This window comes from Bos indicus x Bos taurus, chromosome 7 (assembly GCF_003369695.1).
Source record: "Bos indicus x Bos taurus breed Angus x Brahman F1 hybrid chromosome 7, Bos_hybrid_MaternalHap_v2.0, whole genome shotgun sequence".
Lineage (NCBI taxonomy): Eukaryota > Metazoa > Chordata > Mammalia > Artiodactyla > Bovidae > Bos > Bos indicus x Bos taurus.
Genome location: NC_040082.1, coordinates 55,470,901 through 55,494,795, shown reverse-complemented (window position 1 = coordinate 55,494,795; position 23,895 = coordinate 55,470,901). Strand labels below are relative to the sequence as shown.

Here is a 23,895-nt window from a genome sequence, read left to right as displayed (position 1 = left end):
GCGGGGGCACATCCAGAGAGAAGCTTCGTAAGGAAACAGACCCAGAAAAAAGTTGCAGGTAACGATGTCTTACGTGGAAGCCAAGATAATGACTTACTGATAGAAACCCTGTTTTTTTCCGAGGGTACCAGTTCTTCCTATCGTCTTGGGAAGGAGCATCAGAAATTCCAGAGAGACTGAAGGTATGGATGTATATATTCATTATTTATTTATTTGCTGGGGTGAGGGTGGCAGAGGAATGGAGAAAAAGGAAAAACAAAAAAAACAAAAACAGGAAAGGGCATCTGAGAGAACATGGCTTAGTCCTCTTTGAGGAGAGAAAAACCCACTTTGTAGCTTGAACATTGGGGTCATTGAGTATGCTTTTTTTTCTTTTAAGCAAGCTTTAGAGGGGGCAATTTGCCCTTTAGCAGAAATTTAGTGCACATGCAAAGGAATCGTTTGTTGATTTTTAAAAATGAAAAACCGCCGTGTTCATCTGGGTTGAGGGGTTGTTTCTGGGGCATGGTGGTGGCTGTGGAGGTCTAGAGACAGCACGAAAGGGCAAAGCAAAGGCCCTTGGAAACTCCAGACTCCCGGACAGGACCGGGAGGGAAGCGGCTGCGCCGCGCTGCGTCCCCGCCCCGAGCCCGGAGCGCCCGGGGGACTCGCGTGCCCACGGCCGGAGCGCGGCGTCCCCGTGCAGTCCCGACGACCTGTCACCGAGGCGGACGTGACTCGGAGCTGCCTCCGCTCTCTCCAAGCCATATTCCTTTAAGATGATGTAATAGTCATTTCCCTGGATGGTTTCTTGCCTGCACTGCTGAAACAACAGCATCCGAACTGCACTGGGAACTGTGGAACCACCCAGCTCCTCCACCGGAGAAGCCCGAGCCTGAGCCCCGCGCCGGCATCTCTGCGCCGCGGCGGCCGCCCGCTCCCACCTGGCTGGGAACATGGGAGCCCGCTTGTCCTTGCCGGCAGGTGGGGTGGCTACCTGGGACCCCAGCAGGGAGCATCTGTCTTGCTTCTGGGCTTTCTGAAAAGCTTCTAAGTCCCGGTACCTCTTGCAACTCTCTTTTGTTTTAAGGATTCTTTCCAAAGGTTTGATTTTTTTTTTTTTTCTTCCTGGAGAAGCTTTGAATATTTTTCTCTGCTTTGCTTCTTCAATCCAACCACCTCTAGTCACAGTTTAACTTTTTTGTGACTTGTTTTAACTTGAGATTGGGAGTGAATATATACATACATATACACAAATATACATTTATATAAATATTTATATATATAATTATTATTTTCTAAGAGCACATCTCTCTGGCACTTTTCACTGATACCTCTGTATTTTACCTGTTTGGGATTTTGACAAGCTCCAGACTCTGTGTGTGGCTGGGGATTTGGACTGCTTTGCAAATGGGTATTTCTTCACAAGAACTGTTTCCAGCACTCACTGAGGTAAGTTCTAGGGCTTATTGCTTTTCCTCTCCAGCTGGGGAAAGAAAATAAATCTCCTTTTAGAAGTTGAAAATTGCATATTCATTTTTAATGCAGAAATCAAATAGAAATGTTTTTAATACTAAATGCTGGAGACAGAGGGATATAGATAAATATGTAGACACGAAATACCTTGAAAGAAGCTACGATTTAGTTGAAGAATGGCTGAAATCAGTAATTCCAGGGCTGCTTATGTAAAATAATCTCTCCCTCCCTCCCTTTCGGTTTCCCTCCCTCCTTCTACCTCCCTCTCCTCTCTCCAGCAGTCTCTTTTTTTCTGACTCATGCTGTGTTTGAGGAAATAATTTTCTCTCTTTTCCTGCAGACAGACCTCTCAGTAACTGGAGACCTGACCGGCCTTGCCTACTGAGCTTGGGGGAAAACTGGATGCAGATGAGTTGATTATATTCCATGAAGTCATAGCTCTCCACCTGCCAGGGTTTAAACTACTTCTGTAGCATCACTTCACCTGTGGACTCTTTCAAATTTTGCTTTGTTGGGGGGAAAAAAAAACTGGGGTAAGAAGAGGTTGTTTTTAACAAGTTATCATCCTCTCCCTCCCTTATAAGTTGCTGCAAAGGATCAGGCTGTGACTCCATTGGGTCGCTCCTTCACATCAAAATAGGAGAAGAAAAAGAAGAAAGGGACCATGGCTCTGAGTGGCAACTGTAGTCGTTATTATTCTCGAGAACAAGGGGCTGCAGTTCCCAACTCCTTCCCCGAGGTCGTGGAGCTGAATGTTGGGGGTCAAGTTTATTTCACTCGCCATTCCACATTAATAAGCATCCCTCATTCCCTCCTGTGGAAAATGTTTTCCCCAAAGAGAGACACAGCTAACGACCTAGCCAAGGACTCCAAGGGAAGGTTTTTCATTGACAGAGATGGATTCTTGTTCCGTTATATTCTGGACTATCTCAGGGACAGGCAGGTGGTCCTGCCTGATCACTTTCCAGAAAGGGGAAGACTGAAAAGAGAAGCTGAGTACTTCCAGCTCCCAGACTTGGTCAAACTCCTGACCCCTGATGAAATCAAGCAAAGCCCAGATGAATTCTGCCACAGTGACTTTGAAGATGCCTCCCAAGGAAGTGACACGAGAATCTGCCCCCCTTCCTCGCTGCTCCCTGCTGACCGCAAGTGGGGTTTTATTACTGTGGGTTACAGGGGGTCCTGCACCATGGGCAGAGAGGGGCAGGCAGATGCCAAGTTTCGGAGAGTTCCCCGGATTTTGGTTTGTGGAAGGATTTCCTTGGCGAAGGAGGTCTTTGGAGAGACTTTGAATGAGAGCAGAGACCCTGACCGAGCCCCAGAAAGATACACATCCAGATTTTATCTCAAATTCAGGCATCTGGAAAGGGCTTTTGATATGTTGTCAGAATGTGGATTCCACATGGTGGCCTGTAACTCCTCAGTAACAGCATCTTTCGTCAACCAGTATACAGATGACAAGATCTGGTCAAGCTACACTGAGTACGTCTTCTACCGTAAGTACAGAGCGTTCTTGTTGTTTTTCATGTGTATGGATTTGTTTAACAGATATATATGTATATATGGTCTGCACGTTCAGTCTACGTCTAAGGAACGTGTTGTTGTTTAAATGCTGTTTGGGGATTTTTATTTTATTTTTTTAACTCTTGAGGTATAGCTAGGGGTTATAATCAGCTTTCATGTTTTACCTAAGGTAACTTTTGTTTTCCCAATCAACTCACAGAATATTTAAAGGCCTCAAAAATCACAGTATACAAATGATATTGGTATAGGTAATATGTGGAATGAAAATAGGCATGTGTGTCTGTCGGATATTGAACTGTGAAGATAAGGCAATGATGAGAACTTGGCTGTTGGGTCATGGGAGTTCAGTAGACTCAGAGTGGCTGAAGTGCTGCTGACTGTTGTCTTATCTGAACTTTGGGGTCTATTAAGCTGGTTTCTGAAGACAGCTTTCATCAGGAATGTTGAAAGCAAAATGGATGTTGCACTGAATGACGTGATCTTGGCTAGATGGCAGTACAGACTGATGAAAGACCCCTTCCCCCCGACCCCAAGTCTGAAATTTGCCTGCCTAGGCTTTCACGAATTTGTGATTTGATTCCTTAGCAATTTGTACTGAGATTTGAGTTGCACTGCAGACTTAATTAAGCCGAGCTGCATTTAGGATTCACCCAAAAGGAATGAATCCTTGAGAATTGTCAATCACACACAGTCAGCTTCAGACAACTGAGGTGGTATAATCACTGGCATAAAAGGAAACCAGAAGAGAAAAAAAGAAAGGAAACAATTGCACTGAAGTCTTTATAGTAAGAGTTTCTTAGAGTCAGTCCAGTTGTTTAAATGACAATTTACTGTACAGAATGCCTTCTTTTAAGAATTACTCTAAATTAACCATAAGCCATTGATCTCTGGGAGGAAAGCAATTAGTCTGTAAAGTTCAGTGCTTGATGAACTGCTGATTTTCAACAGGTCTGGGAGCTGGGTGAAGTGAATTCCATGAGAAATATGTTTCCAGTTTTTCTCTATTCTTATTTTAAGGCAAATCCATAAATTTTGAGGATTAAAATATCTAAATGTCTCTGTACATTCAGGTGTGACTGAATCTGTTGGACTGAGTTTTGCCTACAGTTGTCTTTATTCCTTTGGAGATGATGTTGGGAGCCTTGGTGACAAGGCCTGTGGGAAGCCAAGTTGCTCTGTACTGGGTTATCACAGATTTGGTTTTTAGAAGTGAAAACACATAGATTGTATAGAAAGAACAGCCTGCGGAGAAAAGAATCAGCTAGCAGTTCAGTTGCATTCTGATGTTCTGTAACAAGCATTATTTGGTTCAATACCCCTATCTATGGCTTTTATCTATAATCTATACCTTCCTCTGTGTTGGGGCTTAGTGGCCAGATTCTGCTTTCTTTCTTCTGGTGAGTTTTCCATTAGCGTAGAGATAAAGCTTTAGCTTTTTAGCTTTCTATAAAGGAATATGACATTATCTGTGATTCTGTAGAACAGACATCTTCTAACTTGGAAAAAAAAATGCATCGTTGAATTTAAATCTGGTTTGTGATATTTACCTTGTTCCCCAATTTCTAATACTTGAAAATGGCCTCTTAGGAAACTTTAGTCAAACAGAAGAAAACATATCAGTCATACCCCCTCAAAAAGACCACACTTGATTCCAATCACTTGCTCATCTAAATGAGACTTAGAGCCTGAGTTGTCTGCTAGCTCAGTGACATTTCTGTGTTTATCAAGGCCTCATCTGTATAATAGTAAGCCCTCTGTAGATTGCTCCAGACAGACTCTGTTCTCTAATCATATGATCACTTCTTTTTTTTGTTGGATTGCTGAGAGGATGCCAAGGAGCAGGTGGCTCAGACTAGCACAAATATGCAACACCTTCATATTGCACAGCACATATACTGCATATGATATACTTGCTCTTTGTACCCAACAACCAGAGCTAAGTGTTAACTCTTCCTCAGTCTCAGGATCAATAAAGCTGACAGCTGGCTTTCTAGGGTGCATGACAGCTTCCGTGCAGCTGCTTAGCCATAATTATTTAATTAGAAGCTGCCAACTGTGCCTCTATAAGCATTAATTCATCAAGCTGTTGTGCTTGGGTTAATGGGCCAAAACTCTGGGAGGTGCTCTAAAGCAGGGAATTGCCTGTATGCAAAGATGCCCCAAGCCCTGCCAATTGACCAATCGCCAACCCTGAGCCACTGCATGCATTGCAGAGGGCATGGAGCCCAGAAACCACCACCTGCCTGCCATCCAGCTTTTGAAGGGCAGTGGTCTGAAGAGCAGTATGTGTCTCAGGGAGCACGTCCCCCATTTTTAAAAAAAAACAGCCAACCAACAGCAAAGTTGTTCCTTATAGGGGATCCCAACTTCCTCCTAGGTTATAAAAATATCTGTAGATAAAGATATAGACATGTGGTGACAAACTTCCTAGTTCCAAGGAATGAACTCCAAGAAATCAGACTTTTCTAATAACCAAGGGATAATGCAGAATCACTTTGCCTGGATCCATATCACAGTAAAAATGAACAGCAAGAAATTAATACATTGTATATGGTGGTTGACAGTCATGGGGAGAGACCCCTTCTTCCTCTGTGTGCTTAAATTTCTTCTAGATTTTCCAGGGAGATCTGTCAGTTATTAACAGGTTAGATTCTTGCCTCATTCAGTCTTCATGTAGACCTAGAATTGATGATCAATATCAAGTAGTTTTGACTGTTTAATATAAAACTAGAAAAAAGTCAACAGGTGTTTGTGTGTGTTCAACAGGGTGGCAAGAAATGTGTTTGTTTACACTGCTGATACACCAAAATACAATATGTGAGATACTATGGATTATGATTCACTTAACAGCAAGCAAGAAAATGTGAGTGATATAAGAACATAGAAATGTCTGTCCTAGGATTGCCTCACAAAGTATTTTAATTGTTTTAATTTAAAACAACAAGAAGGTATTTTCCCCTCTTTCTCATCCAACTAGGTAAACAATTACCTCTGTTTTCTTTCCAAGTATTGTATGGAAGGCAATATCATAAACATCAGAGGATGACGTCTTGACTCTCCTCCAGATGGAATGAGTTAAGTAATTTGGAAGACAAGTCCTGATATTGAATCAATAGCCATTCACACCACTTAGGAACAAAATCACAGGTGTATGGAAGTAAATGAACCTCTTATTTAGAGCCCTCTTCCAATGCCCTAGTGAGAGGGAAAGTTGTTCTTCATTGGAGAAGATTATGTACATTTCCTTAATCTTATTCCTATGAGTGAGTTACTTTAGACAAATTCCTGAAAGCATTCAGATTCAAAGGCATTTGCCTCTAATAGAATTGCATCCAAAAACATAAACCGAGTTCTGTGAATCATAGATAGAGACATCGATTCATTGCCTTTTCGATAGATTACTACTTGGAAGTGCATTTTAACCTTTTTTCTCTTTACTTGGTTTCCTTACATTCAAAAGGTTGTTTCTACCAAAGTTTCTAAATTGCTTTGTATACATAGTATATATCTTCAGGGTGGTTGATTGAGATGGGGGTGTTGGAGAAAAGTAGATTAGGAAATGATTTCTTACTTAGAATTCTGCATGACCTTGTATTAGGAAGAAATGGTGGTTCTAGCCATTGTGAGTAATTTTCCCAGTATTGATTTTAAAACTTGTAAAAGGGTGAGTTTTTAAAGGAAAACAGGCAGAAAAGAATCTATCTTGAAATAATTCTAGCTTTCTTTTTCCTTGTTCCTTAAAAGTTACCAATGATAGCTTCAATTTTTGTTGTCCATAGAAATATGATGTTGGCATATTCAAAATGAAGACACAGAACAGCAAAGTCCAAACCATGAAGGTCTGGTGTTTACCTACCTGTCCTCTTTCTGTGATGTTTTTCTGTCTTTTCCATCTTAGATGCTCCTCTTTCCTCATTCTTTAGTCATTCCTGCTTTCAAGTTCTTTCTCTTTATGCCACAATCAAGATGTCAGTAAAGTTCTGTCCTGTCATGATATTTACAATATTTTCAAGGCATGGTGTACTTTTTTCAGAGGTTTTTGTCCATAAGAAACCTTTTAATAGCTGTTGATCAGGTGACTTTGTATCCCAAAGGGAGTGTTCTTAAGGCCTGTGCCTTCTTATTTTACAATTTATAATTTAAATATTTAACATAATCTAAGTATAAGGCTTCATCATGAAGTCAGCCTAGACCTTGCTTGGGGAGATATTGGCTGGTGATGATAAAGGACAGGGGCAGTGGGTATCATTTTTTTCTTGTCTCTTTAAGATGCTGTTCTCTGACCATTGGGCTCAATGTAATAGTACTGTAAACATGTTAGTTGTTGTTCAGTCACTAAGTCATGTCTGATTCTTTGAGACTCCATGGACTTCCCTGTCCTTCACTATCTCCTGAAGTTTTCTCAGACTCATGTCCATTGAGTTGGTGATGCCATCCAATCATCTCATTCTCTGTCGACCCCTTCTTCTGCATAGTAAAATATGTCATTTGTCTTCACTTTCATGCTAAACGGGATATATTACCTGAGCCTGATTCCTTGTGAGAGATGATTTGAGTAGTTTCTTCCTAAGTCTCTGGCCTCCCTGAATGAATTTGGCAGCAAGAGAAATGTCAGTATGTGAGAAAAAAGGGGGAGAACTCTGTGATTGCCCCCAAGTCCCTTGATATGTTAAAACATATGTGTGTGTGTGTGTGTGTGTGTGTGTGTGTGTATGGTTAGAAAGAGAAGACCAAATGATTCTGACAGCCTGAAGAGATTTGGATCTTATCAGAGGAATTATAAACAGAGAAAATGCCACTGAGCTCCATTTGGAACACCTCCAAGCACAAACCATGGAGAGGGGTGACTGGACAGAGGAGAGAGTGCCGGTTCCATGCCGAGAAACAGTTCTTCTGAAAGCAGAGGTGATGTTCAATCTCTGCATCACAGCTGACTGTTGCTCTTTTCTTTGGTCTTTGCTCTAGCTTTCCTCAAATCCTGCATTTCTTGGCAAGTCAGCTAAAACATTTCAGTATGGAAATTTTCAAACACCCAAATGTAGAAACACCCAGCTCCAAAACTTACAGTGATTATTACCAGACTAATCTTGTTTCATATATATCCCTACCTACTTTCTCTTCTGTTTGCACTGGATTATTTTGAAACAAATTTCAGGTATTAATCATTTCACTCATCCATTAAAAACTATATGTTTCTAAACTAAAATTAATTTTAAAATGCATCACAGTAACATTATCACATACAAAACAAATAGTACTTTGATATCTTCTGATATCTAGTTGGTATACAAACTTTGATTCTCTCACAGTATTTTTTTTAAAGTTGTCTTGCTTGAATCAAGAGTCAAATGAGGTACGTCCATTATCTTTTAAAAATTTATTTATTCTTGGATATGCTGGGTCTCTGTGTCTGTGCATGGGCTTCTCTCTAGTTGTGGTGTTTGGGCTTCTCATTGCAATGGCTTCTCTTGTTGCAGAGCACGACTCTAGGCATGGGGACTTCAGTAATTGTGGCTCATGGGCTTAGTTGTTTCGAGGCATGTAGAGTCTTCCCAGAAGAGGGGATCGAACCTGTGTCCCCTGCACTGGCAGCTGGATTCTTATCCTCCATATTATCTTTTATTGCTATCTATAAAAGAAAAAGAATATTGCATATGACATTACCACAAAGTGGCAAAAATCTTAAATCTTTTTATTTCTCCCTTCCTTCCTCCTATCCCCCTTCACACTTTTTCTCTCTCTCCTTTCTTTCTTTCTTTTTTTCTTCCAGTTTATTTGTTTGAAGAAACCAAGCTCTTTGTCATGTCAAATGTCCGGCACTCTGGGTTTTGCTCATCCATCTCTATGATCTCTGTGATGTCAGTAACACATTTTTTCTTACCCCTGCATTTTCTGTAATTTGTTAGAGCTAAACACCAGATTCTAAGGCGTGGCCAGATTCAAGTTCAGAATTTCTTGCAAGAAATCTTCACAAGTATTGGAAAGCCCGTTTTTATTTATTTAGGATCTTGATTTCTTTTTTAATTTATTTAAAAAAAAATTAATTTATTTATTTCAATTGGAAGCTAATTACTTTACAACCTTTCGGTGGTTTTTGCCATACATTGACATGAATCAGCCACGTGTGCACATGTGTCCCCCTATTCTGAAACCCCTTGCCACCTCCCTCCCCACCCCATCTCTCTGGGTTGTCCCAGAGCACTGGCTTTGTGTGCCCTGCTTCATGCATTGAACTTGCACTGGTCTTCTTGTTTACATATGGTAATATATATGTTTCAGTGCTATTCTCTCAAATCATCCCACCCTCGCTGCTCCTACACAGTCCAAAATTCTGTTCTTTACATCTGTGTCTTTTTACTGTCTTGCATATAGGATCACTGCTACCATTTTTCTGAATTCCATGTATATGTGTCAATATGCTATATTGGTGTTTCTCTTTCTGACTTATTTCACTTTGTATAATAGCATCCATCTCATTAGAACTGACTCAAATGTGTTCTTTTTTATAGCTGAGTAATATTCTATTCTGTATATGTACCACAACTTCCTTATCCATTCATCTGCCAACTGACGTCTAGGTTGCTTCCATGTCCTAGCTGTTGTAAACAGTGCTGCAGTGAACATCGGGGTACATGTGTCTCTTTCAATTCTGGTTTCCTTGGTGTGTATGCCCAGCAGTGGGTTGCTGAGTTGTATGGCAGTTCTGTTTCCAGTTTTTAAAGGAATCTCCACCCTGTACTAGTTTGCATTCCCACCAACAGTGTACAAGAGTTCCTTTTTCTCCAAAACCTCTCCAGCATTTATTGTTTGTAGACTTTTTGATGGCAGCCATTCTGACCGGCGTGAGATGGTACCTCATTGTGGTTTTGATTTCATTTTCTCTGATAATGAGTGATGTTGAGCATCTTTTCATGTATTTTTTTAGCCATCTGTATATATTCTTTGGAGAAATGTCTGTTTAGTTCTTTGGCCCACTTTTTGATTGGATCATTTGTTTTTCTGGTATTGAGCTGCATGAGCTGCTTGTATATTTTGGAGATTAATTCTTTGTTGGTTGTTTCATTTGTTGGCAAGTCCATTTTTAATTTGCTTTGGCAGATTGAAATGCTATATGTTTTGGATGCAAGGAAAGGACACCTTCTTATTGTTAGTTTTTTCATAATTGTCATATAGGCAAATAACAATTGGAACCTATTCTCTCCATTGTTCAAGTTGATTCTGATGATATAGCAGGCCTGTGTTTTCCTTTCTAGTCATCCAAGAACTGCCTGTGCTGTGCTTAGTCGCTCAGTCATGTCAGACTCTTTGCAACCCCATAGACTGTAACCCACCAGGCTCCTCCATCCCTGGGGATTCTCAAGGCAAGAATACTGGAGTGGGTTGACATGACCTCTTCCAGGGGATCTTCCCAACCCAGGGATCAAACCCAGGTGTCTTGTATTACAGGTAGATTCTTTACCATCTGAGCCACCAGGGAAGCCCTAGAACTGCTTAGTATTCCATTGCTGTTCTTGTCACTAGGCTGAGTTACCATCAGGGATGCAGTGAACCTACCAAGAAGGCTCCTGTTGACTGGGAAAGAGAATCATTTTTAGAATAGCCAGGGAAAGTTTGCCTACTGGCTATTCTAATTTTGCATTCTTGGATTTGCTCAACTGTGTGGAAACTCCACGGAACTTATATGTTTCCCAAACCTCTCCGTGTGTTCCTTATCTCAGTAAATTGTTTCATCAGTTGCCCAGTTCCCCAGGGAAGAATAAAGCCTGAGTGGCTCTTCTTTCTCCCTTACCAGTTCTCCAAACTCCAATTTCTATTGGTTCTTTTCTGTCATCCACCTCAAATCCATCCATTTCTACCCATTTCCACTGATGCTACGCTGGCCCAGGCCACCGGTACATGCCACTGCTTTTCTAGACTATTACAAAGAAAATGCAATTGTCCTTCCCATCCACGTCTGGTGTGATCCCCTTTGGGTCTTTTCTTCCTGCTGCAGATATGGTAAGATTTCTAACGTGTGAGTCTGACCATGTCACTCCCTAATATGAATCACAGCTGTTCGTGACATGACTTCTGCTTCTGTCCCTTGCCTTTTCTGTTGCCCTCCCATCCCTTGCATTTTTAACCTCAGATCCTGAATGCTGTTATACACTTGCTTCTTCAGTTTTGTACGTAATGTTCCCTTTGCCTGGAACTATGCCTCCACCTGCTTTGATTAAATACTTCAGGTCCCAAATCTATAGGTTCCTTTTATGGGAAGCTTTTCAAGCCCACCACATTTAGATTAGGTACCTCTTATATTTGCTCCAAAGGACCCTATTTTCTTTTACCATGACACAAATAATGCTGCATTATACCTGCTTATTTAACTGTTTCTGTAACATTAGATAGTAAGTTCTGTGAAGGTAGGAACTGTCAGTCACATTCCTTGTGGTACATCTGGCCAAAAACCTGCAAAACTGTAGGACCTTCATAAATATTTCTCAAAGAAGGAAACCAAACGCCCATTGCACATCCCTTGGAGGAGGGCACAGCAACCTACTCCAGTATTCATGCCTGGAGAATCCCATGGACAGAGGAGCCTGGTAGGTTACAGTCCACTTGGTCGCCAATTCAGATACTACTGAAGTGACTGAGCACACACTTATATATATATATATATATATATATATATATATATATATATATATATATAAAATACAAATATAAATAGATTAGGTATGTATCTATTATGTAATAGATATATATAAATATAAATATATATATAATATGTATATTTTATTGGCTTTACAATGTTGTGTTAGTTTCTGCTGTACAACAGCATGAATCAGCCGTAAGTATACATATATCCCCTCCCTCTTGAGCCTCCCTCCCACCCACCCCTCCCTCATCCCACCCCTTCCCCATCCCACCCCTTTAGGTCATCACAGAGCAGACTTTTATGGACATACATGCCACTGTCTTTAATCTACCATTACATCATCTCTTAAAGAAGAACTGGAGAGCAGTGATGGTGTGCTTGTTCTGGTGTGATTAGTAGTAATGATGGCATTTCCTGACTTGCCCTGAGTCCTAAGGGCAGGGCATCTTGCAGGGAGAATTCCATTTTGTATGTAAAGTGCTTAGCCTAGCTCTTAGCACCTGCACAGACATTCTAGCTCCAGGAAACTGAGAAAAACACTTACCAGCAGCGAAGTTTCCTGTGGTTTCCTTTTAGTTGATGCACCCAAGCAGGAGCAAATTGAAGCTGGGGTGGAGCCAGGGTTTAAGGAACAACCCAAGGAGAGACTTGGGATTCAGAAAAGTGCTGCAAAATTGAGAGGCATCTGCTAGAATGCAAAGTGTGCTGTGAGGATGACTAGCTGGCCTTCTTAATCTTCTTACTGCCAAGGGATTCTACTTCCTCCCTCCCTCCATTCTTAGCTCCTTAGTGATCAGAGGCAGAGGCAACGTGAAACGGTGGTTGAGAGCCTTGGTGTGGGAGCCCAGACTGAGTTTGAATCCCTACTTGTTTGATCGCTGGCAAATCACTTGACTTTCTGCTTTCGTTTCCTCACCTGGAAAATGGAGACGGTAACAGTGGTACTTGCCTCAGTGTGGTTACAAGAATTGAATGGGTTGCTATATAGAAAGTGCTGATGACAGCTCCTGTCACCCAGGCAATGCTAAGGAAATGTTAGTAAGTAATTTCAAGGACCTCTGAGAATGACAAAATACAGGTCCTTCCTGTAAATAACTCACCTGATTCTTTTTAATAGTCTTCCTGGATACTCTGTCCAGTCTGTTGATTCTATGCATGTTAAAAAAAAGAAAAAACAAACAAAAGCATCTAGAAGTGACTTTTAAAGAGGAAATTCAAGCTACTGATTTTAATTGAACCTGAATAAACATAAAAATAAACTCTTCAAAAAGCTTCCAATTCCAGTAACTCTTTTCTTCCCTTTGCTATTCCATAATGCAAGTCATTAATAATGGCTTTTCTCCCCACCTTATTTTCAATGTGTGGTTTTTCAGAATCTAGGAGAATATATAGAATTTAAAATTAAGAATATAATTTAAATTATATATTCAATCATTGAAGGATTAGAATAACCTTTTAGGAATCTCAGCCTAGAGAGAATTTTCCTTCACGGTGATAGAAAATGGTTACTGAGTAATGTCCCTGACAATAAGATCATTTAAATTGCTCCAGAAGTGAAAACAAGACATTTGCTTCACACTGAGTAGCTGTGCTGTGTGACTTTGAAAGGAAATAAAGAGTGGGAGATCATGAAGGACAGAGGAACCTGGCGTGCTGCAGTCCACGGGTTGCAGAGTCAGACACGACTTAGGTACTGAACAATAACAAGAGTACTCTGGAGTCTGCTAGTGTGACCCATTCAAAAACTGCCCCATGTGAAGAAACTCATACTTTTCTGCTTGTATTCACCAATTCCATTCTGAAGCAGAAAGTTCTGATAATTTCCACACCCCCATTTGTGTGTGTGTGCCAAGCCACTTCAGTTGTGTCCGACTCTTTGAGACCCCATGGACTGTGGCCCTCCAGGCTCCTCTGTCCATGGGATTCTCCAGGCAAGAATACTGTAGTAGGTTGCCATTTCCTTCTCCAGGGGATCTTCCTGCCCCAGGAATTGAACCTGCATCTCTTACATCTCCTGCATTGGCAGATGGGTTCTTTTACCACTAGTGCCACCTAGGAAGCCCCAGTTACCCATCCCCATTTACAGCAACTTTTTATTCTGAGTGTATCTGATATAATGTGGTTGTGAACTACTTACATGGGTGAAAATAGGAGGCAACCCATTCTTTATATATAACCTGGTGCACATCTGGTAGCTCAGATCTGCCTGAGATGCAGGAGACCTGGGCTCATTCCCTGGGTTGGGAATATCCCCTGGAGAAGGGAATGGCAACCCACTCCAGTATTCTTTCCTGGAGAATTCCATGGACAAAGGAGCCTGGCAGGCTAGTTTTTTGTTCATGGGGTCACGAAAAGTTTTATACGACTGAGCGACTAACACTTTCACACTTACGAGACTTTTGGGCTGCTGAATATTGTGTTTTAGACAATATTGTGAACTGTGGATTGACACTGCTAGGCTGTTACATAGAGAAAAGGAGAGCCAGGTTCCAGTAATGGTGATTTTTCTGTAAAGGGAGCCATGGAACAGCAGCCATGGAACATCCCCTAGTGATGGGGATTGGGGAAATGGGGCATATGACTGTTAGAGTGTGGCAGAGGCATAAAATCAAAGCCAAGGGAATACTCTAGACTTGAGGAAATATTGCAGAGCCCTTGACGGAAAAAGAGCTGGCCAACAATGAGAAGCACATCGAGCACTGGTCAGGCATTATGGCTCAATTTCTTACAGGGTTAAGCATTCAGTAATGTCAGGTGGAGAAATTTTCCTATGGGCCCGTACTTGCAAATGTACAGTGAAGTGCAAATGGAAAATAGGATTCCCTTTGCACTAGTTTGTTTTTTAGCCAACTAGGTGAAATATCTTTTTCTTTAAACAGAGGGATGCCTGTGTGAAGGTGTACATCTTGTCAAGCTGCAATGAAATGGCATGATGTTCATCCCTATTTGCATAAAAAAGCACTCCTTAGAAAACCACCAGTGTTGTTTGGCTTTTCTAAATACTTTTGTGGCCTGGAGTTCTAACGACTCTGTTCTAATGTGTGATACGTTCAGCATTTTAAAGGCCATTTTCAGGTCTTTGGATGCTCAGTCATGTAAAATATTTATTTGTTTGGAAAGATCTGATTGCTTCACACTTACTAAAGACCTGTCTCATATAAAGTACCTTTTTGTTTTTTGCAGGGCTGTCCAGATGAGAGGGGTAGCATATATCATATCTGTATGCAAAGAATTGAAATCCTGATTCACAAATTCCTCATGCTCATGATTCTCTAGTACTTCTCCACAATCTGCCAGGGAAGTGATTCACATTGTGCACAGGCCTCATGGATTGGAAACTGCAGGCCCTTGAAATCTTCCATCATCTGCACAAAGAACAAAGCATCATGTGAAGTACAATTTAGTTTTATACCAAGATTGTGTCATCCCTTCCTTAGAATGACCTCCTTTGTTTATTTTTTAAAATCTTTTTATTTTGTGTTGGGGTGTAGCCGATAAACGAACAATGTTGTGATAGTTTCAGGTGAGCAGCAAAGGGACTCAACCATACATATGCATTCTCTCCCAAACTCCTCTCCCATCCAGGCTGCTACATAGCATTAAGCAGTGTTCCCTATGCTACACAGTAGTCCTTGGTTATCCATTTTAAATATAGCAGTGTGTACATGTCCATCCAAACTCTCTAACTATCCCTTCCCCCCATCCTTCCCTCACCCCACAACCATAAGCTTACTCTCTAAATCTGTGTCTTTTTCTGTCTTTTAAGTAAGTTCATTTGTATCATTTCTTTTTAGATTCCACATATAAGGGATGTCATATGATATTTCTCCTTCTCAGTCTGACTTACTTCACTCAATATGACAGTCTCTAGGTCCATTCATGTTGCTGCAAATGGCATTTTAGAATGACCTCCTTTAATTGGTAGATTCTATATCTAGCCTCTGTTGCTTGTACAGAATTCTGTTTGCTACCTTCTGGTTGTGTGAGTATATGCCAGTCCCTGGGGCCTTGCTGAGCCTTTGCTTTTGCATGTGCTAGGTTCCTAAACGTCTTATGGTTGGCTTATACATTCCTTCTAGAATATATTTCAAACACCTACTATGCACATGAGGATGCACGCAGTTCCAGAGATTCACCTGTAAATGAGATGCATTTGGTCATCAGTGTTCTCGTGGAGCATGTAGTTTAAGAAGAGATTGAACTAGTTAATGGGCAATTTCAATCTCATGCAATAAAGAAGTGTAAATTGATAAAAGGGTAGAGAGGAAACTTCTAATTTGAACTTGGGGTGTCAGGAAATTTAACCACATTTTATATTAATGCTTAGAGGAGAAAATGCTAAAATCCTAACGCATCTGTTGACTTTAAGATACTAGCTGACTGATAGAGTCATAGAAATTCTATCCTAGGATGGCTTAGGAGTATCTGAAAATCATTAGCCATTGCTCCATTTCTCATTTAGTTAATTCCATCATTTCCAGTATGAATAATTTTGATTAGGAGCCAATATCTTCATTTTTAAACTCTTCATTTCTCCCTTCCATCAAACCTTTGTCTTGTGAAAGTATATGTGCAAAATTAGAAGCCAAATGATAGCCTTAGATGAACAGTAATCAATTCTAAACATACTTTATAATTATACCTATAGTCTCCTTTTATAATGATTTTATAATGATGTCATGATTATTATTTTAACTTTAAGGATTACTGATTTGCCTTGTCAGTCTCACACATAACTTTTCCAGTAACTACCCCAGTGCTGAACACACAGGAGGAGCTCAGTAAGAATCTGTGGGATCAATAAATTCATAACACCGTATTTTAATTTTTATTTTTGCAGGACTACACTGTTTGCGGGATCAGAGTTCCCCAAACAGAAATTGAACTTGGGCCTTGGTAATGCAACTGTGGGGTCCTAACCACTGGACCACCAGGGAATTCCCTAAAATACCACATTTTAAAGAAATAAAGTGTTGCTGCTAAGTCACTTCAGTCGTGTCTGACTCTGTGCAACCCCATAGACAGAAGCCCACCAGGCTCCCCCGTCCCTGGGATTCTCCAGGCAAGAACACTGGAGTGGGTTGCCATTTCCTTCTCCAATGCATGAAAGTGAAAAGTGAAAGGGAAGTCGCTCAGTCGTGTCCAACTCTTAGCGACCCCATGGACTGCAGCCTATTAGGCTTCTCCGTCTATGGGATTTTCCAGGCAAGAGTACTGGAGTGGGGTGCCATCGCCTTCTCCAAATAAAGTGTTAATTTAAAGAAATTAAATGTAAAGTTTAAAAGAAAATTTCATGATATAAAATGTGAAATATAAAATGAATGAAATGTGAGATGAATGATAATACCAGTTTTACTTGATACTTACTTTTAACCATGGATGTGCACCCTGTGAATGACAGTGAAAACATGATTTAGCACAGTAATGGCATCAGATGTATCTGGATGAAAATCTTAGTTTTGTTCCTTCCTACCAGGGCACCCTTGGGAGAGTATCTTAACCTCTTGACCCTTCAGAACATTCGTCTCATCTCTAAAAGGGGAACACAGAAGCCTCTCTCATGGTGGTGCTGTGAGGATTAAGCCAAGGTCATGCCATCTTGCTTGCTTGTCTCAGTTTGTTTCTAGGCTCTTTTGGTTCGTCTTATGAATAGGTATGCTTGGATTCAGAATAAACTGAGAAAATATGGATCTGATGGAGCTGATCTTGCGTGTTCTCAAATAAAAATCAGGCTGCTTCTCACTGGTTTCCCTCTGGACTAATGCTATCCATTTTCTTAACAAAGGGAAAAACACACCCATAACACATTCCTGAAGTTCCCTTGGTGTGCTCACCTCTCCTGCTGCTTCTGCAGGCCCTGGTCCACATACAGCACAGTCACATGGCCTTTTGACAGCTTTTATGATAGGCAGGTCAGTCTCCCACCTTGAGACATTGCACTTGTGAACCCTTCCTTCTGCCTTTTGCCTTTCTGGGTCAGGCTTTAATACTTTTTCCTTGGAAAGGCCTTCTGTCACCATCCCAGCTGAAGGAGCCAGGGCTTCCTCTTCATTCTCTATTCAGCTCTGTGTTTCTATCATAGCACCGTTCACATGAGTAAATATTTGCTTGCTTTACTTGTTAATTTTTTTTCTCAGTAGACTGTAAACTTCATGGGGGCAGGAGCTAGGAACTCTATTTGTCCTGTTCTTGTGTATCCATAGCCCCTAGCACGGTGTCTGGTGTGTAGGAGGCATTAACTTATTTTTTCTCTGTCCTTCCTGCCCTATCATGTGAAATTATAATAGTAGGATTATCTCTCATGGTGAAAGCAACTGACGAGATAAGTCTAGGTATAGGTATGGGGCTTCCCTGGTAGCTCAGATGGTAAAGAATCCACTTGCAATGTGGGAGACCTGGGTTCGATCCCTGGGTTGGGAAGATTCCCCTGGAGGAGGACATGGCAACCTACTCCATTATTCTTTCCCAGAGAATCCCATGGACAGAGGAGCCTGGCGGGCTACAGTCCATGGGGTCGCACAGAGTCAGACACGACTGAGCGACTGAGCAGCAGCGGCATAGACAGACGTGTAGGTATAGGCACGGGCTTCCCACGGGGTGCTAGTGGGAAAGAGCCTGCCGGCCAATGCAGGAGACGTAAGAGACACGGATTGGATCCCTGGGTGGGAAAGATCCCCTAGCTTAGGAAATGACAACCTACTCTAGTATTCTTGTCTGGAAAATTCCATGGACAGAGGAGCCTGGCGGGCTACAGTCCATGGGGTCACAAAGAGTCAAACATGACTGAGTGACTGAGCACAGCATCAAGGGGTCAGTGTAGCTGTTTGAAAACTCTAACTTGGACATTCTAAACATATGGTGAATTTTTATCTATTGAAAAATTAGCTTTTTACCTTTTTGGTCAGGTTTATTAGCTGTGTATTCTTTTCTGCTTTTTATTTGTTTTTTCCAAAAGTTTACTTATTTAATTTTGGCTGAGCCGGATCTTTGTTGCTGCACACGGGCTTTCTCTAGTTGTGGTGAGTGGGCTTTTCTTGTTGCGGAGCATGGGCTCTAAGGCTGCGTGGGCTTCAGTACTTGTGGTGCGTGGGCTTAGTTGCCCCAAGGCATGTGGGATCTTAGTACCCCAACCAGGGATTGAACCTGCATCCCCTGCACTGGAAGGTGGATTGTCAATCACTGGGCCACGAGGGAAGTTCCTCCTTTCTACTTTTTAAATTTTCATTGACTTATGTTTAGTTCTCAGGGCAAGTCTAAATGAAGGATGGATTGGAGAAAGGCAGTTATTAAAAAAGGTAAAGAACAAAAGTAAATTAATTTTACCTCTTAATTTGTTACAGTACAGAGAAGGTTACCTTAATTATCCATTTTATTTTTTTGTACAACATAAGCAGTGGGAGTTATTACTATTGAAAGCATGGAAAATGGTCATTACAACTGGCTTTATATGCTTTCACCTAGTAGTCTGGAATTGTTTTATATATTGTGAATAAAACCTGAGGTTAGTATGTTATTTTATTAATGTATATATCCTCCAAAGAACTTAAGGGACCATGGTAAAATCTCTGGCTGAGATAGTGCTTTCCATCCTAACTTGAAAAATTAATTGTAAACAAAAAAAATCTATTTTGGGAGTGTTTGCAAACAATCCCTCATACCAGCGATATTCTTCCATATAAAAACAGCAGGAACACTTTCTTTTTATCATAGCTGTATTTTCATATTGTTTATGTAGTCTGTGATTTGCCTTGGTAATTTGCTTCCTTTTATGGGAAAACAAGTTTCTTCCAAACAACCAGATGCAATGTAATCAAATAATTGCTGTCTTAATTTGCTGCTGAAGTCCTCCTGAGCAGAAAGAAATAAAATATAGGTATGCAGTGGCATATATTTAAATTCTGAGTTGCTAAGCATAATCATAGCTATCTTTTATACCTGAACTTGATGTCAGGTATCTTGTCAAGTGTTCCTCATGTGATCCTCATGAAACCTCTACAATAAAAAATTGAGGCTTAGAGAGGTTTGACTTGCTCCAGGTCACTGCTAGTGGCTGCTTCAAAATTTCTGTATGGGAAAAGCCTAGTAGTATGAAGTTCAAGCAGAATTCATTCACTCATATCAAGAATGAAGGTGAAGGTGGACCGATGGAGATCAAGGGTGGGTGATGGGACTTAACAATAATTCTCCCTACCCCACAGACCCAAATCACAGTGATCTCATAATTGCTGCGAGCAAGATTTCAAATCCCAGCTGCCCTGACCCCAATTCCTGCACTCTTAACTGTCATGCAATGCCACTGAAATACCAGATGGCAGTCCTATCTTTTTTGAACTGTCAAAAGCAACTCTTCAAGGGAACCGAATCTCAAGATTAAGTGAGAAGCCCACATACAGCCTCCACCAGAGGGTGGGGTGGCAGAAGGTGCTGGACAGGACTGATTTCCCTTCTTCTCTCTCCTTTAAATTTCAAGCCTTATGAACACGATTTTCCTATGATACAGCTTAAAAAAAATTAAACCAGATTGAGCTGAAATCTGCAAATCTGTCCTCAGTTACCCACACAAAACTCCTGGGATACGATCTCTTCTCCCAAGGACTCCCACACAGCATTATTTTTAAGATTTTGATTTCTTAGGTACCACAGATATGAAAAGGCACAAGATTTCATAGTACTAAAAAGAAGTCAAAAAACATTTGAAATGGAATAGGAGAGGTTTATCCTTGTCTTCCTCCATGCCACCAAATACCTAAGCTAAATAAATAAATAAGCATGTGTCTTTAAAAATTAAAGAAAATACAAAGACATATTTGCAAGTTCTGGTTCTTGAATCTGTAGCAAATCGAGATGAATGAGTTAGTCCAATAGAAGGTGAATCCGGATGCTCTGACAGGCATTCTTCATCTCCAGATAAAAGGTAAATTTAAGCGTGAACCTCTGACTAACCTGAAACTCTGTTTAAATCATGAAGTATACTGAAATTGAGCTCTTCTTTTACCAGCTCTACTAGTTTTGAATTTGAGGAGAGTTCTTTAAGACTATAATATTGGTATAGCCACTTTATGTTACTAGCAGTTTTCTATTACCTTAGAGGTCTAGACATATATAACAACAAAGTTAGAAACAAAAAGTAAAAAGAAAAATTGATTCTTGATGTTAAAACCAGTCGACCTCACAACCCCTTTTCCTTCTGAATCTTGGTGAAAATCCTGAAACCTTAGATATAGTGAAGTATAGCCTCTTGCTATCCTCCATTTCTTTTGGTTTTTGCTTTTCTTCATTTAACTGAGCTCTAAAATTATAGATGTCCCTGACTGAGCACAAATCATATGGCGGACACTATGATAAGTGCTTTAGAGACGTGACAGTGCTCTCTCTTTGGAATAACCTTAGGAGCTGAGGATTATTTTTTCTTACAGATAAGAAAACTGAGACCTTGGGAGCTCCTTACCCAAGTTCACAGCTAGTAAATAATAAAATTAAGATTCAGACTCTGGTCAAGTCTGTTTGACTCCTAAGATTTTAAATCCTTTTTAATTGCTAATATATACTGGTTTGTTGCTAGAGTAACAGATCTCTTCTATAAGATGAAATACAGAAATTAGATGGTAGAACAGAAAATGAGATAATTTTTTTTTTAATATGGTAGAAGAAGAAGTATATTTGTATGCTGGTAGGAAGGAATTGGGACTTCCCTGGTGGCTCAGGGGTAAAGAATCTGCCTGCAATGCAGGAGAAGCAGGAGATACGGGTTTGATTTCTGGATTGGGAAGATCTCCTGGAGGAGGGCATGGCTACCCACTCCAGTGTTCTTGCCTGGAGAATCCCATGGACAGGAGACAGTCCATGGGGTTGCAAAGAGTTGGACACAACTGAAGGGACTGAGCACACACACAGGAAGAATTCAGGACTTCCCAGTGGTACTAGTGGTAAAGAACCACCTGCCAATGCAGAATATGTAAGAGACATGGGTTCGATCCCTGGGTTGGGAAGACCCCCTGGGGGAAGGCATGGCTAACCCACTCCAGTATTCTTGCCTCTAGAATCACATGGACAGAGGAGCCTGGCGGGTTGCAGTCGATGGGGTTCAAAAAGTTGGACACTACTGAAGCGGCTTAGCATTCATGTAGGAAGGATTCAGGAGTTAGGGAAAATAAAACAATACAGGAGAGAGAGGAGAAACAGTTGGAGTGATATCCTTGGAAAAGTGAGACAGAATAAAATTGAGAGCATATAGAGTTTATTCTTTGTTTTGAGCTTGCAAGTGAAGTTGCTCAGTCGTGTCCGACTCTTTGCAACCCCATGGACTGTAACCTACCAGGCTCCTCCATCCATGGAATTTTCCAGGCAAGAATACTGGAGTAGGTTGCCATTTCTAGTAACAAGATGTATGAATACAGACTAGATATATAATAAATATCAAAATAGTATAGGTACATACAATCACATTTATGTATGTGTGTATATATGTATATGTATATATGTATGTGTGTGTGTGAAAATATATATATATAAAGCAAATAGTATTGGAGCATTTGGGTACAGACACAGTTGGAATGCTTTGGTGGGAGCTTGTTGATTTCTCTCTGTATTGCTTCTGTCTGCTCAATAAAATAAACTGAATACTGATGATGGTGAAGGAAGTAAGTGAGGTTTAAAGAGTGAGGAGATGTTTTAAATAGTTCTTTAGTGCTGTGGTAAAGTGAATGAACTAGGGGGGAAGTATTGACTGGCAGCATTAAAGACTCACTTGAAGCAAGTGGCTGTGAATTCAAAGTGATATCATTCAGCATAGCTGTGCATTTTTCTCCAGCCACATCTACCTGTATAGGAGCAGGTGAAGAGCAGACCCAGATTTGATCCTAACCAGCAAGTGTGAGGTTTTGCAAGGTGCAGGCAAAAAGAGTTGAAAATGTAAGCAAGAAAGTTATTAAAATGATTGGCTATTGAAATTAAGTTGCTAAGAAGTGCAGCAAGGACATGAGAGAGATGAAGGACAATAAAAAGATGTAAGATCAATGCACTGATGGTCCCTGTGGAGTCAAAGGTTGTTAGAATCTTGTATTGGAGAAAACGAGCTGGAAAGCTAGGAGAAGATGGTAAGATGTTTGAAATTGAACAATTAATAATGACGTAATTCAGGGTTTGGCCCTGGAAGAAACTGGCTGAGGGAGGGTGGAAAATGTGACTATTGGAAGAGAGGACTTGAGAGAATTCAAAGATCATCTGTATTGGTACTGAAAGCAAGTTATTTCAACTTCGTAGCAACTCTGTGTCCTTCATTTTAGAAAGAAAAATTGAGGCCAAGAATTAGTAAATAAGTCAAAGATTCCAAACCTAGGAGGCATCAGTACTGTAATTTTAATCTGGCTTGCAAGACTCATCTCTCTTACCCACATGATATACATAATGGCTTATGTGTGATATGTTGCCCGACCTCTATCCCATGGTTAATTAAAAGGAGCTGAGGCATGTCAGATGCTTTGTGTCATTTGCCTATCAAATCATTCATTCACCAGCATAGATTTATTAAGTACCAACTTACTCCTTGGAAGGAAAGTTATGACCAACCTAGATAGCATATTCAAAAGCAGAGATATTACTTTGCAAACAAAGGTCCATCTAGTCAAGGCTGTGGTTTTTCCAGTGGTCATGTATGGGTGTGAGAATTGGATTGTGAAGAAAGCTGAGCACCGAAGAATTGATGCTTTTGAACTGTGGTGTTGGAGAAGACTCTTGAGAGTCCCTTGGACTGCAAGGAGATCCAACCAGTCCATTCTAAAGATCAGTCCTGGGTGTTCATTGGAAGGAATGATGCTGAAGCTGAAACTCCAATACTTTGGCCACCTCATGTGAAGAGTTGACTCATTGGAAAAGACTCTGATGCTGGGAGGGATTGAGGGCAGGAGGAGAAGGGGACGACAGAGGATGAGATGGCTGGATGGCATCACTGACTCAATGGACATGAGTTTGAGTGAATTCCGGGCATTGGTGATGGACAGGGAGGCTTGCTGTGCTGTGATTCATGGGGTCACAAAGAGTCGTACACGACTGAGTGACTGAACTGAACTGAACTGAAACACCAGTATACTGCACTCTTCCATGTTTTGGGGCTGCAGGGGTGAAAGGTGTTGCAAGGAATTGCAGGATACAGTTTCAGCTGCATTATCATCTTTGTCAGTATGAAAGAGTTTGAATAACTGTTTGAATATGTTCTTGCATCTTGCCCTTATTATCTTATGAAGATGAGTAGAAAATAGCAAATGGGTGTGCTAATATAG

General features: G+C 40.8%; 1 protein-coding gene across 1 annotated transcript in view; it reads left to right on the top strand.

Annotated features, from left to right (window-relative positions):
- The first annotated feature begins 687 nt into the window (after window positions 1-687).
- The window catches only part of KCTD16 (potassium channel tetramerization domain containing 16), a 313,774-nt gene continuing 290,566 nt past the window's right edge, over window positions 688-23,895 (top strand). Inside the window, exons 1-2 of the mRNA XM_027546088.1 lie at window positions 688-1,431; window positions 1,796-2,951. Coding sequence (XP_027401889.1) covers window positions 2,120-2,951 — 832 coding nt within the window. The 5' untranslated portion in view covers window positions 688-1,431; window positions 1,796-2,119. The remainder of the gene's footprint in view (window positions 1,432-1,795; window positions 2,952-23,895) is intronic.